Genomic DNA, 21,330 nt, shown 5'->3' on the forward strand with positions numbered 1-21,330 from the left:
TACACAAGCCTTGCACTTGAATCCAAACCCCACTCTCCCAACTCCCAGATGTTCTGTATCACATCTCCCATCTGCTTGAGTCATGATGTCTAAGGATGAAGAAGATGGGAGTTGGAGTCCGGCAACTGGAGGAGGGTTGCATCAAAGGAAATAATGGGCTGGATTCGTCCCGCGGGCCTTGAGTTTGATGTGTGGGCCCAAATCCCAAAGGAGGAAACTCATGCATCCTGCCCTTTCCTCGGGGCAGTTTCCCAGTGAGAAAAACTTCACTACAAGGGTGATAGTAGATGAGGCAGAGTCTTTAAAAAAGTCACAACGGGTTTCCACCCAGACATACATACAAAGGCAGCGCAAAGACACAGAGCTGGAGGGAGGGAAGAATGGAGGGTCCGTCAGGAAGGGAGCGGCTCGAGCTTGAATCGCTTGGCATCCGGAGCACAAGGCTCCTTTTTGGGGAGAGCCATGCTGTTGCAAAGTGGGGCCTTCTCCTCTTTGGTGCACAGTGGGACGTCAGTGGCAGGCTTGGCCTCGTCCAGTGCTGCCATCGTCCATTTGGGGATCTCCAGCCCCAGGAGCGCCATCAGCTTGGTCATGACTTCGTCCACGTAGGCGTGGATGCGCAGGTCAGCATGCTTGTCCTTGGAAACAGGGAAGAGACACATAACATTATTATTATTTAGTATAATTGATGTCAACTTGACTTGGACTTTTAGGTGGACATTAATCACATAAAATAATATTAATCATATTATTATTATTATTATTATTATTATTATTATTATTATGTGTGATTGAAGTGTACCTGCCTCCGACTTTTAGCTGGACATTAATCACATAAAATAATAATAATAATAATAATAATAATAATCTATAGAAATAAAAATGTAAATGTTCAAACCTTAATGTTCAAAACTTTAAATCTCCCAAAATACTTCACCAATTGCTTTGAAATTTTGACACAACATAGCATTTGAATAGGCACATTCCTACTTTTATATAGATGTCACACTTGTGACAGGTAAAAATATGCTTTTTTTCAAAAACAGCACCATCTGTTGGACATAAAAGCAACACATGCTATACTACATATTTTACAATTCTATTTCAATCTTTCTGAATGCATTGCTACATTGATTTTTCACAGGTTTCAATTTAATTTTAATTTTGATTTAATTGCATTGGAATTGAGATGTATCATTGACCGCAACGTTCATTTTGAGAGTACAATTTATTGTTGTCCTTCACTTTGGTGCTGCTTGCTCTGCCCCGAAGGGGGCGGAATTGCACGGGAGCCCGCGGTGGGGGTGGGTCTTGGGGTCGCGTCTTCCCCTTCCCCCATCAACGCTGCTTCTCTGACTCAGTCCAAAGATGGGTCTGAGGGAGAGGGAGCGCGCCTTGGCCACTCACCCAGGCCACCTTGGACAGGTAAGGCAGGTCTTGCCTCTTGGGCTCAGTGTGTTTATTTGGATGCGTGGGCAAGTGCATTACACCTCCTCCATTCAGTTTCCCTAACTTCAAAGTCCCTCTTTTTAAAAAGCCCTCATCTGAGGGGGGCCGGCCTTCCTCCCTGCTTCTCTCCTCCAATGCCACCCCCGCCCTCAGGAACGCCACTGTATGTTTATTATTTACTAGCCATCCCCTGCCACGCGTTGCTGTGGCCCACATGGGGGTTCTGTGTGGGAGGTTTGGCCCAATTCTATCGTTGGTGGGGTTCAGAATGCTCTGTAATTGAAGGTGAACTATAAATCCCAGCAACTACAACTCCCAAATGTCAAGATTCTATTTTCCCCAAACTTCACCAGTGTTCATATTTGGGCATATTAAGTATTCATGTAGAGTTTGGTCCAGATCCATCATTGTTTGAGTCCACAGTGATCTCTGGATGTAGGTAAACTACAACTCCAAAACCAAAGGACACTGCCCACCAAACCCTTCCAGTATTTTCTGTTGGTCATGGGAGAACTGTGTGCCAAGTTTGGTTCAATTCCATCGTTGATGGGGTTCAGAATGCTCTTTGATTGTAGGTGAACCATAAATCCCAGCAACTACAACTCCCAAATGACAAAATCAATTTTTTTGAGTGAAGGACATACATTGGGTTGTTAGGTGTCTTGTGTCCACATTTGGTGTCAATTCATCCAGTGGTTTTTGAGTTCTGTTAATCCCACAAACGAACATTACATTTTTATTTATATAGATTTCACTGGGGCTCCTTAGGGCGCCCTGTGTCTTTCTTTAGGCTCCTTCCACACAACCTTAAGAAATGGGGCTACAAAGTGGAATCTATGACATGCAAGTCATAGAGAAGAACAAACCACAAACCACCTACTACAATGCAACTTAAGCCCTGCCACATGCACAATGGAGGACCGTCTTATAGCAACACCAGAGGCACTACAAGTGGCCAGCTACTGGTCAAAGGACATTTAATAGAATGCCAAGTTTGCAAACATTATGTTTTCTTTTTAAAACAACAACAACAATAAATGAGTGATGTGAACTTGGCTCGGACTTTTAGGTGGACATTAATTAAATAGTAATGATGATGATGATAATAATAATAATAATAATAATAATAATAATAATGTGTGATTGATGTGTACTTGCCTCAGGCTTTTAGGTGGACATTAATCACTAATAATAATAATAATAATAATAATAATAATTGATGTGAACTTGCCTCAGACTTATAGATGGGCATTAATCACATAATAACAACAACAACAATTTTGGCCTTTGTGGTCTCTTCCAACTCTAGGATTCTACGGGTGCCTCCTTATTGCCCAATGAGGTTTGACACCCTTGTAATGGCTGAGATTCCATCCCATGGAATTGTGAGATTACAGCTCAGTGTCCTCTGTTACTGAGCTATAAGCCTAGCAGAAACACTATAAGCACTTCCCCAAATGACAGGACTTCATCAGAAGGGAGGTGTGACAACAGAGCTGATGTCAAAACTGCTCTAACGGTGTTGCATGGATACACAACTTTAGTAATGCCTACAAAGGGCCACGTCGTTTGAATGACTTGGAATCGTAGAGTTTAGTGGGACCGACCCCAAGGGCCATCCAGTCTAACCCCCTTCTTTCTGGCAGGCAGGAAAAGCAAAATTCGATCCCTCCTAACAGATTGTCATCCAGCTTCCATTGGACGCTGAGGAAGAGTTCCACTGTTAAAGAGTTCTTCCTGATGTTGAAGTGGGATCTCTTTTCCTGCCACTGGAACCTGTGGCTCCGTTGGGGCAGAAAAGGAAACCAGGCCTCCCCGCTCTTCCTTAGGACGTCCCTGGCTGGTTCTACATAATAGGGCTTTACTGGTCAGGCTTATGGAGAAGGGAGCAGGGGTGTCACTCACATGTTTGGTGGGCTGGAGGTTGACGATGACCAGCCGGCCGCCCTTCCGCTTGGTCAGCAGAGGCAGGTCCCCACTGGGCTTGATCTGCAAGGAAGTCCCCAACGTGATGGAGAGGTCGGCCTTCCTGCAAGAAGGAAAGGAAAGGAGCCATGAAGAGGCAACAAAGGCTTTCCAAACAAGGAGGGCCTTTCTCTAGCCCCTCCAAAAATTACATAGTGTTATAATTATAAAACAGGGCTGTGACTATTATGCGAAGAAAAAAACCCCAGACATTTCTGAGATGGATCTCTATTCTGAGACAGATCTCTATAACTCTATTCATCCATCTCACCCAGGGTTTTATAATTTTATCCCTTGCATTTGGCCAAGTCCACTGTATTTTAATTCCTTTACCACTTTTTTTATTTTATTGTATATGTTGTTATTGTTTGCACTTTATTTGATGTTATTACTTGCTTGTTTGTATTTTACTTTGCCTTATTGTAATTCTTGGGCTTGGACTCATGTTAGCCACCCCGAGTCCCCTTGGAGAGATGGTGGCTGGGTATAAATAAAGATTATTATTATTATTATTATTATTATTATTATTATTTTACTGACACAAAAACACAGTATGTGACAACAAATGAGATCCATATGCTGGATTTCATATCACAAAATCACAAGTTGAACACTTCCCAAGCGTCTAGGACTGTGTGATGTATTTTCGAATGATGCGCGCAGATCCAAGTAAGGTGGCCTTTTGCAGTTGACTGGTCGTGAGTTTGTCAATGCTTCTTGTTTCCAAGTGCTGGCTGAGATCTTTTGGCACGGCACCCAGTGTGCCGAAGACCACTGGGATCACCTGTACTAGTTCATGCCAGAGCCTTTGCAATTTGATTTTGAGGTCCTGATAATGGCTGAGTTTTTCCTGTTGTTTTTCCTCAATGTGACTGTCACCCAGTAAGGCTTGATCCCAGAGCCAAGTTTTTATCTTTCTTCTGAAGGCTAGGAGGGAGGGGGCTGATCTAATGTCACTGGGGAGGGAGTTCCGTAGCTGAGGGGCCACCACTGAGAAGGCCCTGTCTTTTCCACAAGTTGCGCCTGCAAAGGAGGTGGGACCGAGAGCAGGGCCTCCCTGGATGATCTTAGAGGGAGATACATTCGGACAGGTAAGCTGGACCAAAACCGTTTAGGGCTTTATAGGCTAAAGCCAGTACTCTGAATTGTGCTCAGAGTAACAGACTGGCAGCCAGTGGAGTTGATGGAACAGGGAGGTTGTATGCTCCCTGTATACTGCTCTGGTGAGCAATCTGGCTGCTGCCCGTTGGTCCATTTGGAGCTTCTGAACAGTCTTCAAAGGCAACCCTACGTAGATCAGAAAAGTTAATTGCCCAAAGGTGGGAGGAGGATATGTGGGAAAGGTGCCAGGGTCTTTTGAGGTGATTTATGATGTTATAGCCTAGACTCTATATACATGGGCAGATTTGTTAGGTGCTTGTATTCCGAACAATACAGATGCATGGTAACCTTAGCCATTGTGTGTCTTGGCGTATTCTTTCCAGTTAATACTAAACCCTAGCAGCACAGTTGGAGCAAAGAACCTCTCACAATTTGTTCAGAATATCAGCACCTCTCTCTAGCTACTGCCTAAACCAAAATGGAGGGAGAAGAGAGAGGGGACAACACTGCCGAGAACCAACTCGTGGACATTTCAGGGGAAGAAGCAAGCTTCGGAGGAGAAGAGATGGCAGGGTCTCACACTCCACTGGATGCAGCAATCTCCCCAACAATGACCAGCTGCTGGTGGATCACACCGACTCAACTGGAAGACTTTCACAGAGCCAAGCCAGCAACCGACTGGGAGTATGGCCCTCCCCACTTGATAGGCAGTTAAGAAGTGAAGAATTTGATGCAAGAATTGGTGCAACTGAAGGAACCGCCCTCCTCCCACCTTGGGGAAATTGACTTTTATGGCTGGTTCATATGTCCTTTCAGCATCCTGTCCTCCTTTTGGCCAAAGGCCATATGCTCTATGTCAGGGCTTAGTTGGATGGCATAAGTGAGAGATCATGACAGTGAGGGACGAGGAAGGAATGGCCCGAAGGAGGAGATAATGCAAAAAGAGAGAAAGAGAGAGAGAGAGAGAGAGAGAGAGAGAGAGAGGTTTTTAAAGGATAGAACAAGTGAGGAAATTGCACTTATAACACAGGAACAACAATCATGTTACATAGCGTTATAATTATAAAATGGGACATTTTTGGACAAATCTCAGAGCTGGAAATGGAGAAAGCTGGTGGGCGATGAGGAAGAAATGGCCCAAAGAAGGAGATAATGAAAAAAGAAAGAGAAATAGAGACACACTTTTTAAGATAGAACAAGTGAGGAAATGACATGTATAACCCAGGAATAACAATCATGATACATAGTGTAATGATTCAAATGTCCTCTCTTTCGGTCCTCTCTCACGCTGGAGGAGCTAGCAACTTTCAAAGAGAACACTGCTATAGGAATCTCTAGGTCTTCCAGTGTAATTTCCATGATCCAGCAGATGCCAAAATAACGAGAGTTGTTCTCTAGAGTTGAAAAAGAGCCAACTCTTTATGCCCCTTGATCCAGCTGTTACACTCTAGCTTTGAGAACACCTTTTCACCCAGCACCACACCAGAGTCCAGTGGTTTCTAACTATAGCAGTTTATTTACAAAAGCATGTACAGAAAGGAAAAAAGGGCATTTCCCCAAAAGAGGTATAAATGGTGCTATAAATAGCAATAGTTCATATATATCAATGGTTCCCAACCCTTTTTTGACCAGGGACCACTTGACCAAGGACCACTCTCTAACATTAGTACCAAAAGGGTTAAGAATCAGTTTTTGGTCAACATTAGATTTGGTTTGATTATTTGGGGTGCTGATTCAGAAAACTGCATTGGAGAGACCACATCAGCTCTAATTTCTGTTACAGAACATATGCCATCCAGTAGTCTCCACCTGCTTGCCCACAGAAAATCATATCGAATAATCTAGAGCTGATGTGATCTATCCAATGCAATTTTCTGAATCAGCACCCCAAATAATCCCAGGAACAGGCCTAAAAACGAAAACACCAATTTTTTTTGTTAGGCTGTGTTATTATCCGTGGATTTTGTTAATGCTAATTTTTAACAAAAAAAAAAAAAAAGAAGAGTAGGGGACTGGTGTTGAAAAAAATACAAAAAGCAGAGTGCAAGACCCAAGAAACTGTCCCTAACAGCTTTCTCTTGCCTCCTTGCCACAGGCACATGGCCACAAGGAAGGAGGCGTGCTCTGTGGGACATAGTAACTGTGAGACATAAATCCATAAGCATGAAAACAGGAACTTTTCCAAGGCTAAAACTCTTACAGGAACATAGGAAAACACGGGAGACTTGAATAATGAGCTTGAGAGCTGAAACAAGAACTTGAACCTATGGCAACTTTGCTCTGGAAACACGGAGTAAATATCACTTAATTTAATCTCAGGCTCAATCAAAGACATGAGATAATGCCTTTGACACACGGGTCTCAAGGACTTCTCACTGAGTCTTGGTGAATGCCTACTCGAGTATAAGCCGACCTGAATATAAGCCAAGGCACCTAATTTTACCACAAAAACTGGGAAAATGTAGGAACCCAGGGTGGGAAATTCAGCAGCCACTGGTAAATTTCAAAAATAGGAGGAATTGTGGAATATAGGAAGGAGGAGAAGAGGAAGAAAAAGGAAGAGGGAGGAACAATAGGAGAAGGAGGAAAAGATGGAAGAAAAAGGAGGAGGAAAGGAAGAAAAAGAAGCCGGAGGAGTCCTCGTGGATAACAAGTTAAACATGAGCCAATAATGTCATGCAACAGCTTTAAAAGCCAATGGGATTTTGTCCTGCATGAATAGGAGTCTAGTGCCTACATCAGTGGTTCTCAACCTTTTAAATTCCACAACCCCTTCACACAGTTCCTAATGTTGTGCCGACCCTCAACAATAAATTATTTTCATTCCTACTTCATATCTGTAATTTTGCTACTGTTATGAATTGTAAAGTAAATATCTCGTGTGCAGGATGTATTTTCATTCACTGGACCAAATTTGGCACAAATACCTGATATGCCCAAATTTGAATACTGGTGGGGTTGGAGGGGGGTTGATTTTGTCATTTGGGAGTTGTAGTTGGTGGGATTTATAATTCACCAACAACCAGAGAGCATTCTGAACTCCACCAACAATGGAATTGAACCAAATGTGGCACACAGAACTCCCATGACAAACAGAAAATACTGGAAGGGTTTGGTGGCCATTGACCTTGAGGTTTAGAGTTGTAGTTCACCTACCAGGCTGAGAAATGCTGGCCTAGATGCAAGGAAGTTATGCTACCTGTCTGTTCTGCCTTAGTCAGACCACACCTGGAATCACACTGTGTCCAATTCTGGGCACTGCAATTGAAGGGAGATGTTGACTTTAAGCTGGAATGTGTCCAGAGGGGGCGACTACAATGATCAAGGATCAGGAGAACAAGCCCTATGAAGAGCGGCTTAAAGAGCTAGACATGTTGAGGGCCATATATAAATATGTGAGGGGAAGTCATAGGGAGCAGGTTGTTTTCTGCTGCCCTGGAGACACGGAACAATGGCTTCAAACTACAGGAAAGGAGATTCCATCTGAACATTAGGAAGAACTTCCTGTGAGAGCAGTTCAGTAGTGGAACTCTCTGCCCTGGAGTGTGTGGATGCTCCTTCTCTGGAGGCTTTTAAGGAAAGGTTGGATGTCCATCTGTCGGGGGTGTTTTGAATACTAGTGTCCTGCTTCTTGGACTGGGTGGCTCACAAGGTCTCTTCCATCTCCATGATTCTTGGAGGAATACAGGAATGTGAAGAAGTAGAGGAAGAAAAGAAGAGGGAGAAAGAATAGGAGAAGGGGAAAAGGGAATAAAAAGGAGGAGATGAAGAAAGAGAAGGAGAGAAAGGAAGAAAAAGAAGAACAAGCTAGAGAAGAATGAGAAGGAGGGTAAAGAAGCAGGAGGAGGAGGAATAGAGGAAGGAGAGAAAGAGCAAGCAAGAGAAGAATGAGAAGGAGAGTAAAGAAGCAGGAGGAGGAATAGAGGAAGGAGATGAAGCACAAGGAAGAGGAGAATGAGGAGGAAAAAGAAGCAGGAGGAGGAATAGAGGAAGAAGGAGAGGAAGAACAAGGAAGAGGAGAATGAGAAGGAAGGAAAAGGAAGCAGGAGGAGGGATAAAGGAAGGAGAAGAGGAAGAACAAGGAAGGGGAGAATTAGAAAAAAGAAGCAGGAGGAGGAGGAATAGAAGAAGGAAGTGAAGGAAAAGAAGAAAAAAGAGGAGTAGAGGGGAAGAAGGAGGAAAAGGCAGCCCTGTGTGTGGCTCTGGGTCGGAAGCAGAGAGGCATCCATCCCTTTGAGGCATGGCTTAGGGGAGGCTGAGGCGGTGACCCCACAGAAGCAGGGGCCCTAAGCAGGCTCTGAAGTCACAAAGGAATGCATGGGCAGGACAGGAGAGTGGATTCAAAGGCCTCAACTTTTCCTTTTCCTTTCCTTATAAAATCAGGACAGTAAATTAAGAGCAAAACTCAAAAAGCAGGGGATTTCCAGCCAATAATATATCAGGGCCAGTTAACACCTTCCAGCAAAGGATTCCCCCAAGCAGCAACCAGTCAGTGATTCCAGCCATGAAAGCCTTTGACAACAAAAAGCGGAGAGCTTACCTGCTGGCTTCGCTGGCAAGATGGAGGTCTCGATCAGGCAGGGAATCTTCCCAGTCTAAGATGGTGTCTATCAGCTTCCCTCTTTGGAAAAAGACAACAATGATGTCGAAGTAAGCTAACACACAGGGTGAACGGTAAGGGAAACACACACATTATCTTTTCTTGAGAAGTAAGGAAGCCAGTCATTGTGAGATGGCTGTTTTGGGGCTGGATTCTGTCTCTGAGAGGCCGGAGTACAAACCCCTGCTCTGCTCTGGGATCTATGGAGAAGATCCTGAGCACGTTACCGTCTCTCAAAGAAGGCCATGGAAAGACGGCCTACACTGATTCATTGGTCCCAACCTTGATTCTGAGATCAGGCAGGATCTGGTGCCTTGAAGGCATTTCTCCTTTGGGCCACCGTAAGTCGCAAATGGTAAGGAGGAAAAGCCTCACTCCTGAATGCTCAGAGGCCCTTCTGACCCAGGATTCCCAGGATGCAAGCGTTAAAGCATCCGCCAAAGGATAAGTCCTAGGGCAGGGATGAGCAGAGATTTTGGACTTCAGAGGGGAAGAAAGGGAAGATCAAGCTGCAGAAAACCTTGCCCCAACCCACTATGAATAGCACAGAATAACTTTATTGTTGTCATACATTGTACAACGAAATTCAATGCTTTCCCCAGCACACGTCACAAAACAACACCCTCCTCCCTCCACACTCCAACCACCACCTCACAGCCCCTAATGACACATCAATGCGAAGCCATGGAGTTCAACATAGCTACAGCTCTAGGATGAAAGCTATCCTACAGTCCTTGTCTTTGTCACCCTGTACCGTCTACCAAAAAAAAAATATTCTGGGTGAGATGGATCCCCAAGAATGCTCTAATCTTTCTTAAGGCAGCAGGAATTATAAAGTTCTTTATTATAAATTATAAAGAAAGAGGGCAACCAACACTTCTCTGTGCAGAAGTGGTGACCTTTTGGAGCACCTTCCTCTCTGCAATTATGTGCAATTAGTAAACCATGCGCAGATGCAGGAGGTTAGGACACTCTGTATAGCAATGGTGGAAAGTCACCAGCAGTTTTCCACTCAGTTGGTGGTTCCTTAGAAGTCTATCACTCTATCTCTTATGGGTTGGACTGGATGGCCTTTGGGGATTCCTTAGGAGTCTCAGACAGTCCAGTCTCTGCTGGGCCCTCTTCACCAACGCTGCTCCAGGTCAGCTCCTCCTTAACAGTTGCACCCAGGGACTTACAACTGGCCACCCACTCCACTTCAGTCTCCATTTATGATGAAGGGCTGGATTTCTGGTTGGTTCTCTGTGTAGTCCACTATAAGCTCCTTGGTCTTACTGATGTTAACAAACAGATTTTTGTCCTTGCACCATGGCTATCCTTTTTGCCCGAAGAAGAGAGAGGCACCTGCAGGAGCGGAGCCCTTGGCGCTTGGAGACGTCGCACAGTCTCCCCGTCGGCTTCAGGCCCATCGTCCCCACCACTGTGTCCCTCACATACTGCCTGCAGGATGGAAAAGGGGGAAGGACAACATTGCAGCCAGAGCTCAAAACATATTATATTTATTTATACCCTGCTTCGGGCCCATGGTCCCCACCACCATGTTCATTATGTACTGCCTGCAGGATGGAAAAGGGGGAAGGACAACATTGGAGCTAGAGCTCAAAACATATTATTATTATATTTATTTATACCATGCTTCAGGCCCATCATCCCCACCTCGTCCCTTACATACTGCCTGAGGGACACAAAAGGGGGAAGGACAACATTGCAGCTAGAGCTCAAAAATATTATTTTATTTATTTATACCCCGCTTCAGGCCCACTGACCCCACCACTGTGTTCTTCTGCAGGAAGGACAACATTGCAGCTAGAGCTCGAAAAATAAAGAAGGAAAGTGATAACTTGAGTTGGATTTTGTGAGCATGTGCCGATGATAGAAGCGCGTTCTCCCCAGCCTCTCCTCCAAAAAGAAGATAATAATGAAGAAAGATTGTTATAATTAGCAACTAACAGCACAGAAAAGAAAACAACTGGTGTGTGATAGAGGGAGGCACAGGAGAGAGCTTCTAAGGCCTGGTAAGGAGACTTTTAATTATATAAATAAGGACCAGACTAAAGGCTGCAGCAAGCACTCAAGATGGGCCCCAAACGTGATCCTATCGTAGAGGCTTTAAACAGAATTGAGCAAAAAATGGATATTCGATTTGATATTTTGGAAGAAAGACTGGAAACATACCAAAAAAAAAAAAGCTTTCTCAAACAAATAAGATAGCTAATACAGCTTGGCAACGTTCCAAGACTAATGAGGAAGAAATTAACCATTTAAAGGACCAGCTATCTTCATTGAAAGATAAGCTTTGCAGAAACAATCTCAAGGTCATTTGGTGTACCATCAACACTTACCGACGAGCAATTAGAAGGAGCCTTGATGGATTGGATTACTGCCCAGGGAGTGGAACTGGACAGAAATGAGATTGAAAGGGCACATAGAGTGTTCAGAGGGCGTCAGCAGTCCACTACACCTGGCAGAGATGTGCTAATTAAGTTTGCAAGGCAAAAGGTAAAGGAAATTGTTTATAAGGTCCTGAAAAGTAAACAAAATTTGTAATGGGATGGAAATACAATCATTATTTGTCTGGACCTATCACAAGAATCTTTGAAAAAGAAGAAAATCCTGCAAACATTTGCTCAGAGACTCTACCAGAATAACCAGAAATTCTCATGGATATATAACCCTGTAGCCTTGCTGGTTTTTAAAGATCAAAGAAAAATAATTGCATGAAACCCAGCTGATGCTTTGAAATTGTTGATTAAGTGTGGAATTGACTGTTCGAACTTGGATACACGTGACACACGAGAAGAAGCAGATTCAGAGGAAGATGGAGAAGAAATGGTTGACCAACCCTCTGTTAGTTCTAAGCATGTTGCAAAGACGAAATGCCTACACATGTAATCATGAGTAGATTATTATTGTGAGAGAAATAACTGTTGCTAATTTGGAGTGATTGGTTCTTATCTATATAAATAAAAATGTAATGTTCATTTGTGGGATTAAAAGAACTCTAAAACCATTGGATGAATTGCCGCCAAATTTGGACACAAGACATCTACTACCCCAAGGAGTGACCATCACTCAAAAAAAGAAAACAAAACAAAACTGATTTTGTCATTTGGGATTTGTAGCTGCTGGGATTTACAGTTCACCTACAATCAAAGAGCATTCTGAACTCCACCCATGATGGAATTGAACCAATCTTGGCACATAGGACTCCCATGACCAATAGAAAATTCTGGAAGGGTTTGGGAGTTGTAGTTCGCCTACATCTAGAGAGCACTGTGGACTCAAACAAGGATGGATCTGGACCAAACTTGGCACGAATACTCCATATGCCCAAATGTGAACTCAGATGGAGTTTGGGGGAAATAGACCCTGACATTTGTGAGTTGTAGTTACTGGGATTTATAGTTCTCCTACAATCAAGGAGTATTCTGAACCCCATCAATGACAAAATTGGGGTAAACTTCCCACACAGAACCCCCATGACCAACAGAAAATACTTAAGGCCATCCAGTCCAACTCCCTTCACCAGGACAAGAAAACGTGATCAAAGCCCTCCTGACAGAGAGCCATCCAGCCATAGATATTGATAGATTGATATGATTCACACACACGGAGATATAGTATCATAGATTTGAAAGGGCCCCCTAAAGAAGGACAATTATATATTGGATTTTCCAGAATAGGCAAACCAGACAATCTCTACATCAACACTGACAAAGAAACAGCAAGAAGTGCTGTTTACCCACAAGCATAAAGAAATATCATAAAGAAATTGCATACCAACACTTTCTCATTACTTTATTCTCCAGATCACCAGACTGGGCCACAGCAACGCATGGCAGGGACGGCTAGTAAGTATATAAAGGGAAAAGAAAGTCTAAAAAGAAAGGGCGGAGGAAAGAGGATGGGGGGAAAACGCAATAGCCTGAGAGATACTTCAGATGGAGAGGATGAAGATCCAAAGTACTCAGCATCTGGAGTGTGGGGAAAAGGGGGGGATGAAGATAATAACATACTTTGCAGCCATGGGGAAGTAGGGTATAGGTGGATGGTTAAATGATTCAAGTATGATTGGCTTCGTTGACTATACATTCATTAGCTTCGGATGTTAAAAGGTGGAAACTATACAAAACCATGGAAAAGTATAAGATAACGATAATGTCAATACAAAAGATACACAAAGAGATATTTGATACCACACCATTGTTTAACTATAGGGGGTGGAGTACAGTGGTGGAGGCCAGATTTAAAAAGTACAGAGGAGTTGGGATAATGTTTCATGATAGCCTTAATGTGGAAATAATCCATCAAATAGCGGATGTACAAGGAAGATTGTTATTTGTAAAAATAAAACTAGATGGTAAAATAATGGCATTGGTTAATATATATGCTCCTAATACAGGTCAAGAAAAATTTATACAAAAACTTTTAAAGAAAATTGATAATTATTATGAGGGGGATCTCATGATTATGGGAGACTTTAATTTTGTTTTCAGAAAGAAAAGTAATGTAAATTTGAAAAGGTGGAACTTAAAAAATGTTTATGATATGACACAAGATCAACAGCAACCAACCTTCTTCTCAAAGAGGCATAAGAAATATACCACAATCGATCACATATTGTTAAAAGAGAACTTGAGTATGGAAATAAGATCTTGTTTTACAGATATGATCTGGCTCTCTGATCACGCCATGGTGATGATCAATTTTGAGATAAGTGGGGATGGCGTGGATAAGACTTGGAAGTATAAGGATATGGTTTGGAAGAATTTGAAAAGTAGAGAATATATGAAAGATCAGATTAAAAATTTCTTCTAAGATAATAATGGTTCAACCAGCATACAAACTGTTTGGGACACTTCAAAAGCAGAAATAGGTTATGAGAGAAATAGGAAGATGGTTAGGGAGCAGAAATTGAAGGAAATTACTCTATGTCCAGCAGAAGAAAGATAAGGAGAAGGGAGCTAGATTAGCCCAACTGAAAAGGGAATTGGCAGAGATTGATGTTTTGGAGTTGTGGAAAGTTGCTGTAATTGTTAAAAATGATTACCAGCTAAATAATATCCAATCTATGAAGAGGAAAGAGAGGAGAAGAGAGGAGTGGGACAGATAAGAAATAAGCAAAAAGAAAAAGTAATGGCGACAGGAAAAATACTACAGGTTTTTGCAAGTTATTATAAAGAATTATATGGAAAAGAAACACTGAAAAGATGGGAAGATGAGGTTAACACAAAGTTGGACCCCAGGGAGGCGGATTCAATGACAGAAGAAATAACTCAGGAGGAAATTTTAAAAGTGATAGAGGAGCTGAAAGGTAATAAGGCCCCAGGTGTTGATGGATTTACAGGTCAATTCTATAAGGAAATGGGGGAAGTGTTGATACCACAATTACAAAAATTGTTAAACCACATAATGAGAGGGGACCTACCACCTGTTTCTTGGAAACAGGCAGAAATACTGACAATTTTAAAAGAGGGGAAGGACCCGATAGAGGTAACGTCCTATAGACCAATAAGTCTGATGAACCAAGATTATAAAATTTTCACAAAAACCTTGGCAAGAAGGTGGGAGAAGCTCCTTCCAAAATTAGTTGAGGAGGACCAATATGGTTTTGTTAAAGGAAGGAGTATTAGCCACCCATTAAGAAACATAGTGAATATAATAGGAATTAAGGAAAAGAAGGAATGGGCTATGATAAAACTTGATGTCTATAAAGCCTTTGACTCGTAAATCATGATTATTTGTATAGAGTTCTAGATAAATATGGGTTCAAAAGAGAGTTTATTAGGATGTTAGAGGAGCTGTATAGAGAGGCTGATGGGAGGATTAAGATAAATAAAACACTGTCAGAAAGAATACCAATACAAAGAGGAGTTTGGCAAGGATGGCCTCTATCACCTTTAATATTTACTTTAGCAGATAGCATAAGGAATAATGAAAGGATTAAAGTATATAGAATAGGGAAGGGGGAAACCAGAATTAATTTATTTGCAGACAACATATTAATTATAATGGAAAACCCAAGAGAAACCCTGGAGAAATTAAAAGTAATTTTGGAAGATTTTGAAAAAGTATCTGGCCTGAAAATAAATTTAGCAAAATCAAAAATTCTAACAATGAATATGAATAAGAGAAAAATTAAGGAAATTCAAGAAGAGGGGATAATTAAGATAGCTAAGAGAAAGATTGTTATTTGGGAATTCAGATAGCTAGGAGTGAGGACAAATTACGAGATAATAATTATAATGTGATCTGGAGAATTAGAAGACAACTAAGAGGCTGGAAAGGGAAAAACCTATCAATCTCGAGGAGAATCAGAGCGCTAAAAATGTGTGTGATACCGAAAATGTTGTATTTCTTTCAGACTCTGCGGTGACCCTAAGGCCGGGGCAAATAGCTCAGTGGGATAAGGAGTTACGAGAATGGGTATTTGGAGGAAAGAAAGCAAGAGTGGCTCAGAAAATAGTCTATGCAAGAAGTGATCAACTGGGCTGGGGAGTCCCAAACTTACAAGCATATTATGAAGCTTTTCAGTTGAAGTATTTAATAGAAATGGATAAGGGAAATCAGAAATGGATTAGAATAGAAAATGAAAGAAATGGGTGTAAAGGAAAAGCTGGTATTTTTAGTAAGAATATAAAAGGGAATATAAAAGGAACAGAGGGTCCTAGAAGATTAGCTTTTATAATATGGGGAAAATGACAAAAGCAATGGATCCCCACATTATCTAAATGGTCACCATTATATAGCTTGTTTGAGGATGAAGAGTCCTGGCTGTAGAAGTTGAATAGAGCAGGATTTGTAAAAGTGAAGGATTTATATAATAATGGAGGAGAATTGATGGATTCTATGGAGTTGGTGGGAAAAGGTGGAAGAGAAAATTGGTTGAAATTGAGAGGACTATGGGAGATGGTTAACAATGGAGTAAAAAGAGAGGAAAATAAGTTGGATTCCCTGATCAGACAAAGGGAAGAAGGTAAAATGGGGGGAGCAGGAGTAATATACAAAATGATAGTGGAAGCAAAAGAAACAATGCTTAGAACGATAATACAAAAATGGAGTAAGGAAAGCAGACTTTCAGAGGAAAGGGTGGAAAAGATAATAAAGGGGGAAAGTACCATTAAAATGGAAAAGTTTCAAGAATTAGTAAAAAAGATTTATTTAAAGTGGTATAGAACCCCAGTTCAGCTAGCATATATGATAAAAAGGGTCCAGCTCAAACTGTTGGCATTCTAAAAAGGGGAAGGGATGGTTTACACATTTGTGGTGGGAATGTGAGGAAGTGCAGAGATTCTGGAAGAGGGTATTAGAACAAATAAATGGGTTATTCAATGTAAATTTGTATATTGGGCCGGGACTGTTGGAAATTGGAACAGTGGACCTACAAATGCTGAAGAAAGAAGACCAACAAACTTTGATGCCGATGGTTAAAGCTGCCCATGCTGTAATAGCATTGGGATGGAAGGATACGAAAAATGGACAATGGACAGATGGAACTAATACACTTATGAACAAGTACAATTTGATATTATGGGAATAATACAACAAGATATACCATGGTCTATAAGAATACAAAAAATTAAAGAGAACTGGTTAAGATATGTGAAATGGGTTGAAGAAGGGAAAGTTAATGATCAGATAAAGGAAAAAATGGACAGAATCCTGGACTGGCTGCACTTAAAAATGCTTTGTTGTAAAGTTGGAGGGAGGGGGGAGGGAAAAAAAGGGGGCAAAAATGTAATGGTTTATGGATGTATAAAAGTAAGTTTATTTTGATGGATTTGATGGATACCATTACAATAAAAACATTTTTTAAAAAGTGATAACTTGAGTTAAGAGTTTCATTTGTTCAAGCTGTGATCAAGCTGTTAATTCAAAGGGAATTTTCCCATTGAAATGCTATTAATCCGTTCCGGCCCCCCAAAAGTCAACCTATTTTTTGTTATATGTTTTTAAATAAGAAAATATCTCCTGTCCAAAAGAGCTTATGGCAACATGTTGCATCTTGCCGTCGCCAAAGCTCTCCTCTGGGCGGGATGAATCAAAATAAGCAAAGGTAAGCTGCCATGACTCCACGCTAGCATGGAATAAATGTCGTGGTAGGGGAACAAGTTCTCTTTGCCGCAAGAGTCAGATTATGAGGAAAGTCAAAAGTCTGCTCTGTTCTTGAGTGACTTGCAGGCTTCTGCATTTTGGGAGGGAGCCCTTTGCACAAAGCCTGCCGCCATGTAATACGAAGGCAAAGGGAAGGGGGAGTACATACTTGCCACACTTCATGCATTCCTCCACAAACATGTTCCCGTGTAGCTCGGCCAGTTTGTCCCTGAAGGAGGGAAAGGGAGAGGCGTGAAATGGTGCGACCATGAGGAAAAAGTGCTCCCTGCCCACAGAATGGCACCTGAAGGCCTTACCTGGGGAAGCCGGACCGAACATGAAGGCCGTCCACATTCTGGCTGACTAGGAAGTGCAGGAGGCCAGCCTGTTGGAGGCCCAGCAGTGCCATGTGGGTTGGGGAGGGGCATGCCCCCTCAAAGGTGGTGTCGAACTTGGCAGGCAGGCCACGCTCCTCCAGAGTCCAGACCCCATTGGGGCCTCTGCAGTGAAGAAAGGAAGGGAAGGGGAAGATGGAAGAAAAAGAAGGGAAGAAAAGGAAAGGAAGAGGAAGGGAAGGTAGGCAAAAGGAAAGGGAAGAAAGGGGGAAGGGAAAGGAGAAAAAGAAAGGGAGGGAGGGAGGGAGGGAGGGAAGGCAATGGTGAATCCAAATTACTAACCATCTTTCTGAATGGCAATCTAGGGCCACAGTTTAAAGGCTAGACTACCACTCTGGGAGAATAGGCTTCCAAAAGATAGATAGATCAATCGCTTCATCAAGTTTGATATTGTCCTTCTATCTTGTTTTATGATGTGGCTCTTTTACATATTGTACGTATTTGTACGAATGTGAATGACGTATGGTCTAGGAGAAGGGCTTCTTACTCTTCTCTCACTCACAACCTGAGAAAATCTGACATGACTCCAGGTATATAGCTCTATAAAACAGGGATACAATGTACCGGAAGTCTGGTATTCCCGAAGAGGTGCTGATGCCGGCTCCAGTGTGAAAGACGACATTGGAAGCCTCCCGGATAAGGTCTGCCAAGCGAGAGATCTTCTCCTCCAGTTCATCTGGAGTGTCAAAGGACTGGACAGTAAATGAGAAGAAAGGGAAAATGCAATTAATGCTATACAAGAGAGCCAAACGTTGTGGTTTGAGGAGTCAATATAGCCTAAGGAAAGGAGGGAATGCATCCTCCGAAGCAGTGAGTGACCATCTTAAGCTGGAAACAACTTGAAAGCAAATAATAACAAAGTCTCTCACTTCCCAGCTTTTTCCCAGAGCCTGATTTTAGATGGAACCCAAGAACAGCATGATGAAGAAGTGTGGTCCAATGACTCCTGTTCATTAGAAGTTGTAGTCCCAAAAAGTAATGCTTGAAATCTATATCTTTACGCAAAGATTATACACACAATAAAAGTGAAAATATGTATGTGTGTATGTGGCTGGGGTGTCCACTTTCACAGACAGGCTCCTACTTCCACAAACAGCTATAGCTCCCACTACTCAGGAGACACCAATGGCCCTCCCTCCAATGACACTGCAGGTTAGTGAGCACCATGAACATGTTCAAGAGCCCTGCCACCAACACCGTACTGCCCTCCACCCAAGTGAAGGCTTTCATTCAGGGACAATTCCATCCTACATTGTATGTGTTTCCTCCACCACAGATATCCCAGTGTTTCTGACTCTCTCCACTGGTGTGGAATTTGCATGACCCCCCCCCCCCAAATGCCTCTCCCTTACCCTTTTTCTATGGCACACAGCAAACAGAGGAACTGATTGGCAACTGTACATACTATTGAGGTTTGGGGAGAAGTCAGTGTTTGTATGTGGGTATGTATGTGGTGGTGTAGCCCCACAAATGACGGATCTGGACCAAATTTGGCATACAGACACCCCCCCCCCCTCCGGTCCTGGTGCAGTTTGAGGGAGGATGGACCACAGATGATGAGATTTGGAGTACCTTCATCCAATTCAGCTTCAACTTCAACAGACCACTGTGACCCCCAAGAATGACAGACCTGGCCAAACTAGGCACACAGACTCCCCATGACCAACAGAACATACTGGAGAAGTTCAGGGACCTTGATTTTGGGAATTGTAGTTTATCTGCATCCAGAGGAACAGTGACCCCTGCCGACAATGGACAGAGACCCAACTTGGCACAGTGAAGGCCCATGACCAACTGAACATACTGCAAGGGTTTGTGGATTTGACTTGGAAATCTGGGAGTTGTACTTCACCTGCATTCAGGTAACTGTGTTAGGAGATTATTGCCCTGGGAATCTGGGAGTTGTAGTTCTCCCTTATCCAGAGAGCACCAAACCCAGTCAATGATGGATCTGGACCAAACTTAAGTGATATTACCTAATATCCCAAAACAAGCAATGCCTTCTTTTAATAACTCCGGCATCACCAGGTCCCCAGGCTAGCATGTAATAAAAGTGAATAATTTATATTTTACATTGTATACATATAATAATCAAATAAAATTATATATTATAAATATAACCAAAGTGTATATTATATATCATATATAATATAAAAGTGCAAATAATTATATAATATATTACATAGATATGTGTATATTCTATTATATACTATTATGTTATATTATATATAAACTAAAACTGAATATAGTACATATTATATTACCATATTATATATTTATGTTATGAATGCATATTCTTATAGTTACATAGTAACATAAAATATATTATTTATACAACATATGTATATAATATATATGTACACTGTTTCATATATGTTATATGCTAAATATAGAACCTATATTATAAATTTAATATATTATATAGAAACTGTACTTATATATGTATATACTATAATATTGTTTATATTACATATAGTATTAATAATATATATTATGAATTTAATATTATAATATATATTCTGAACATACAGTCCGTATTTATATTATATATATTATAAATTTAATATTATTATATTCTAAACATACATACTGTATTTACAATATATATAATAAATTTAATATTATATATTTTAAATACTCTGTACTATCCTAGCCGTCCCCTGCCACGAGTTGCTATGGCCCACTCTGGTGGTCATGGGGGTTCTGTGTGGGAGGTTTGGCCCAATTCTATCGTTGGTGGGGTTCAGAATGCTCTGTGATTGTAGGTGAACTATAAATCCCAGCAACTACAACTCACAAATGTCATGATTCTATTTTCCCCAAACTCCACCAGTGTTCACATTTGGTCATATTGAGTATTCGTATAGAGTTTGGTCCAGATCCATCATTGTTTGAGTCCACAGTGATCTCTGGATGTAGGTGAACTACAACTCCAAAACCAAAGGACACTGCCCACCAAATCCTTCCAGTATTTTCTGTTGGTCATGGGAGAAGTATGTGCCAAGTTTGGTTCAATTCCATCATTAGTGGGGTTCAGAATGCTCTTTGATTGTAGGTGAACTATAAATCCCAGCAACTACAATTCCCAAATGACAAAAGCAATTTTTTTGAGTGAAGGACATACATTGGGTTGTTAGGTGTCTTGTGTCCAAATTTGGTGTCAATTCGTCCAGTGGTTTTTGAGTTCTGTTAATCCCGCAAACGAACATTCCATTTTTATTTATATAGATTATTGTTTAAGCTATATATGCACATTTATAATATTTACAATATATGTATATAATAAGTTGAATATTCCAATATGGACTACTAGACCTCCCAGGCAGCGAGCCAGATGTCTTTCCAATGGAGTGTTTCCATGGCAACCCCACGGGGGGGCTACTTTCACTCACCTCCGGTAGGCCGCACAGGCCTTTGTCCGCGTACGGCGACAGGCCCGCCGCGTAATCAACCGACATCTTTCCCTCCTCTTCCCACTCTTTCTCTTTTTTCTTCTCAGTCAAGCTTCCCCAAGCCTTTCCTGTTCATTTCCGGTCGGAGAAGCCGGAAATATTCCCTTCGAACAGCCGCAACCTCTTCACAGAAAGAAATCCCCCGCCATCTTGGATTTGGTCAAGGAAAGCGACGACTAGAGGAAGAGGAACAAACTCGAAGCTACAGGAGTAACCTGAACGAAAGGCAACTTCCCCTGCCATCTTGGATTTGGTCAGGGAAATCGACAACTGC

The 21,330-nt window shown here is 41.8% G+C and overlaps 1 protein-coding gene across 2 annotated transcripts; it reads right to left on the bottom strand.

Moving 5' to 3' along the window:
- Window positions 1-281: 281 nt before the first annotated feature.
- On the bottom strand, window positions 282-21,313 carry SIRT6 (sirtuin 6). Of its 2 annotated transcripts, XM_060786161.2 has the most exons (8): window positions 20,997-21,310; window positions 18,169-18,296; window positions 17,527-17,709; window positions 17,379-17,438; window positions 10,460-10,555; window positions 9,056-9,136; window positions 3,355-3,478; window positions 282-638 (listed from the first exon to the last, which is right to left on the bottom strand). In XM_060786161.2, the coding sequence occupies exons 1-8, from the start codon at window positions 21,060-21,062 to the stop codon at window positions 393-395; spliced, it is 984 nt and encodes a 327-aa protein (XP_060642144.2). In that variant the 5' UTR covers window positions 21,063-21,310; the 3' UTR covers window positions 282-392. The 2 variants fall into 2 exon arrangements, with proteins under 2 accessions (XP_060642144.2, XP_060642146.2); XM_060786163.2 differs by lacking the exon at window positions 10,460-10,555 and having other exon boundaries at window positions 20,997-21,313.
- Window positions 21,314-21,330: the final 17 nt, after the last annotated feature.

This window comes from Anolis sagrei, chromosome X, assembly GCF_037176765.1.
Source record: "Anolis sagrei isolate rAnoSag1 chromosome X, rAnoSag1.mat, whole genome shotgun sequence".
NCBI lineage: Eukaryota > Metazoa > Chordata > Lepidosauria > Squamata > Dactyloidae > Anolis > Anolis sagrei.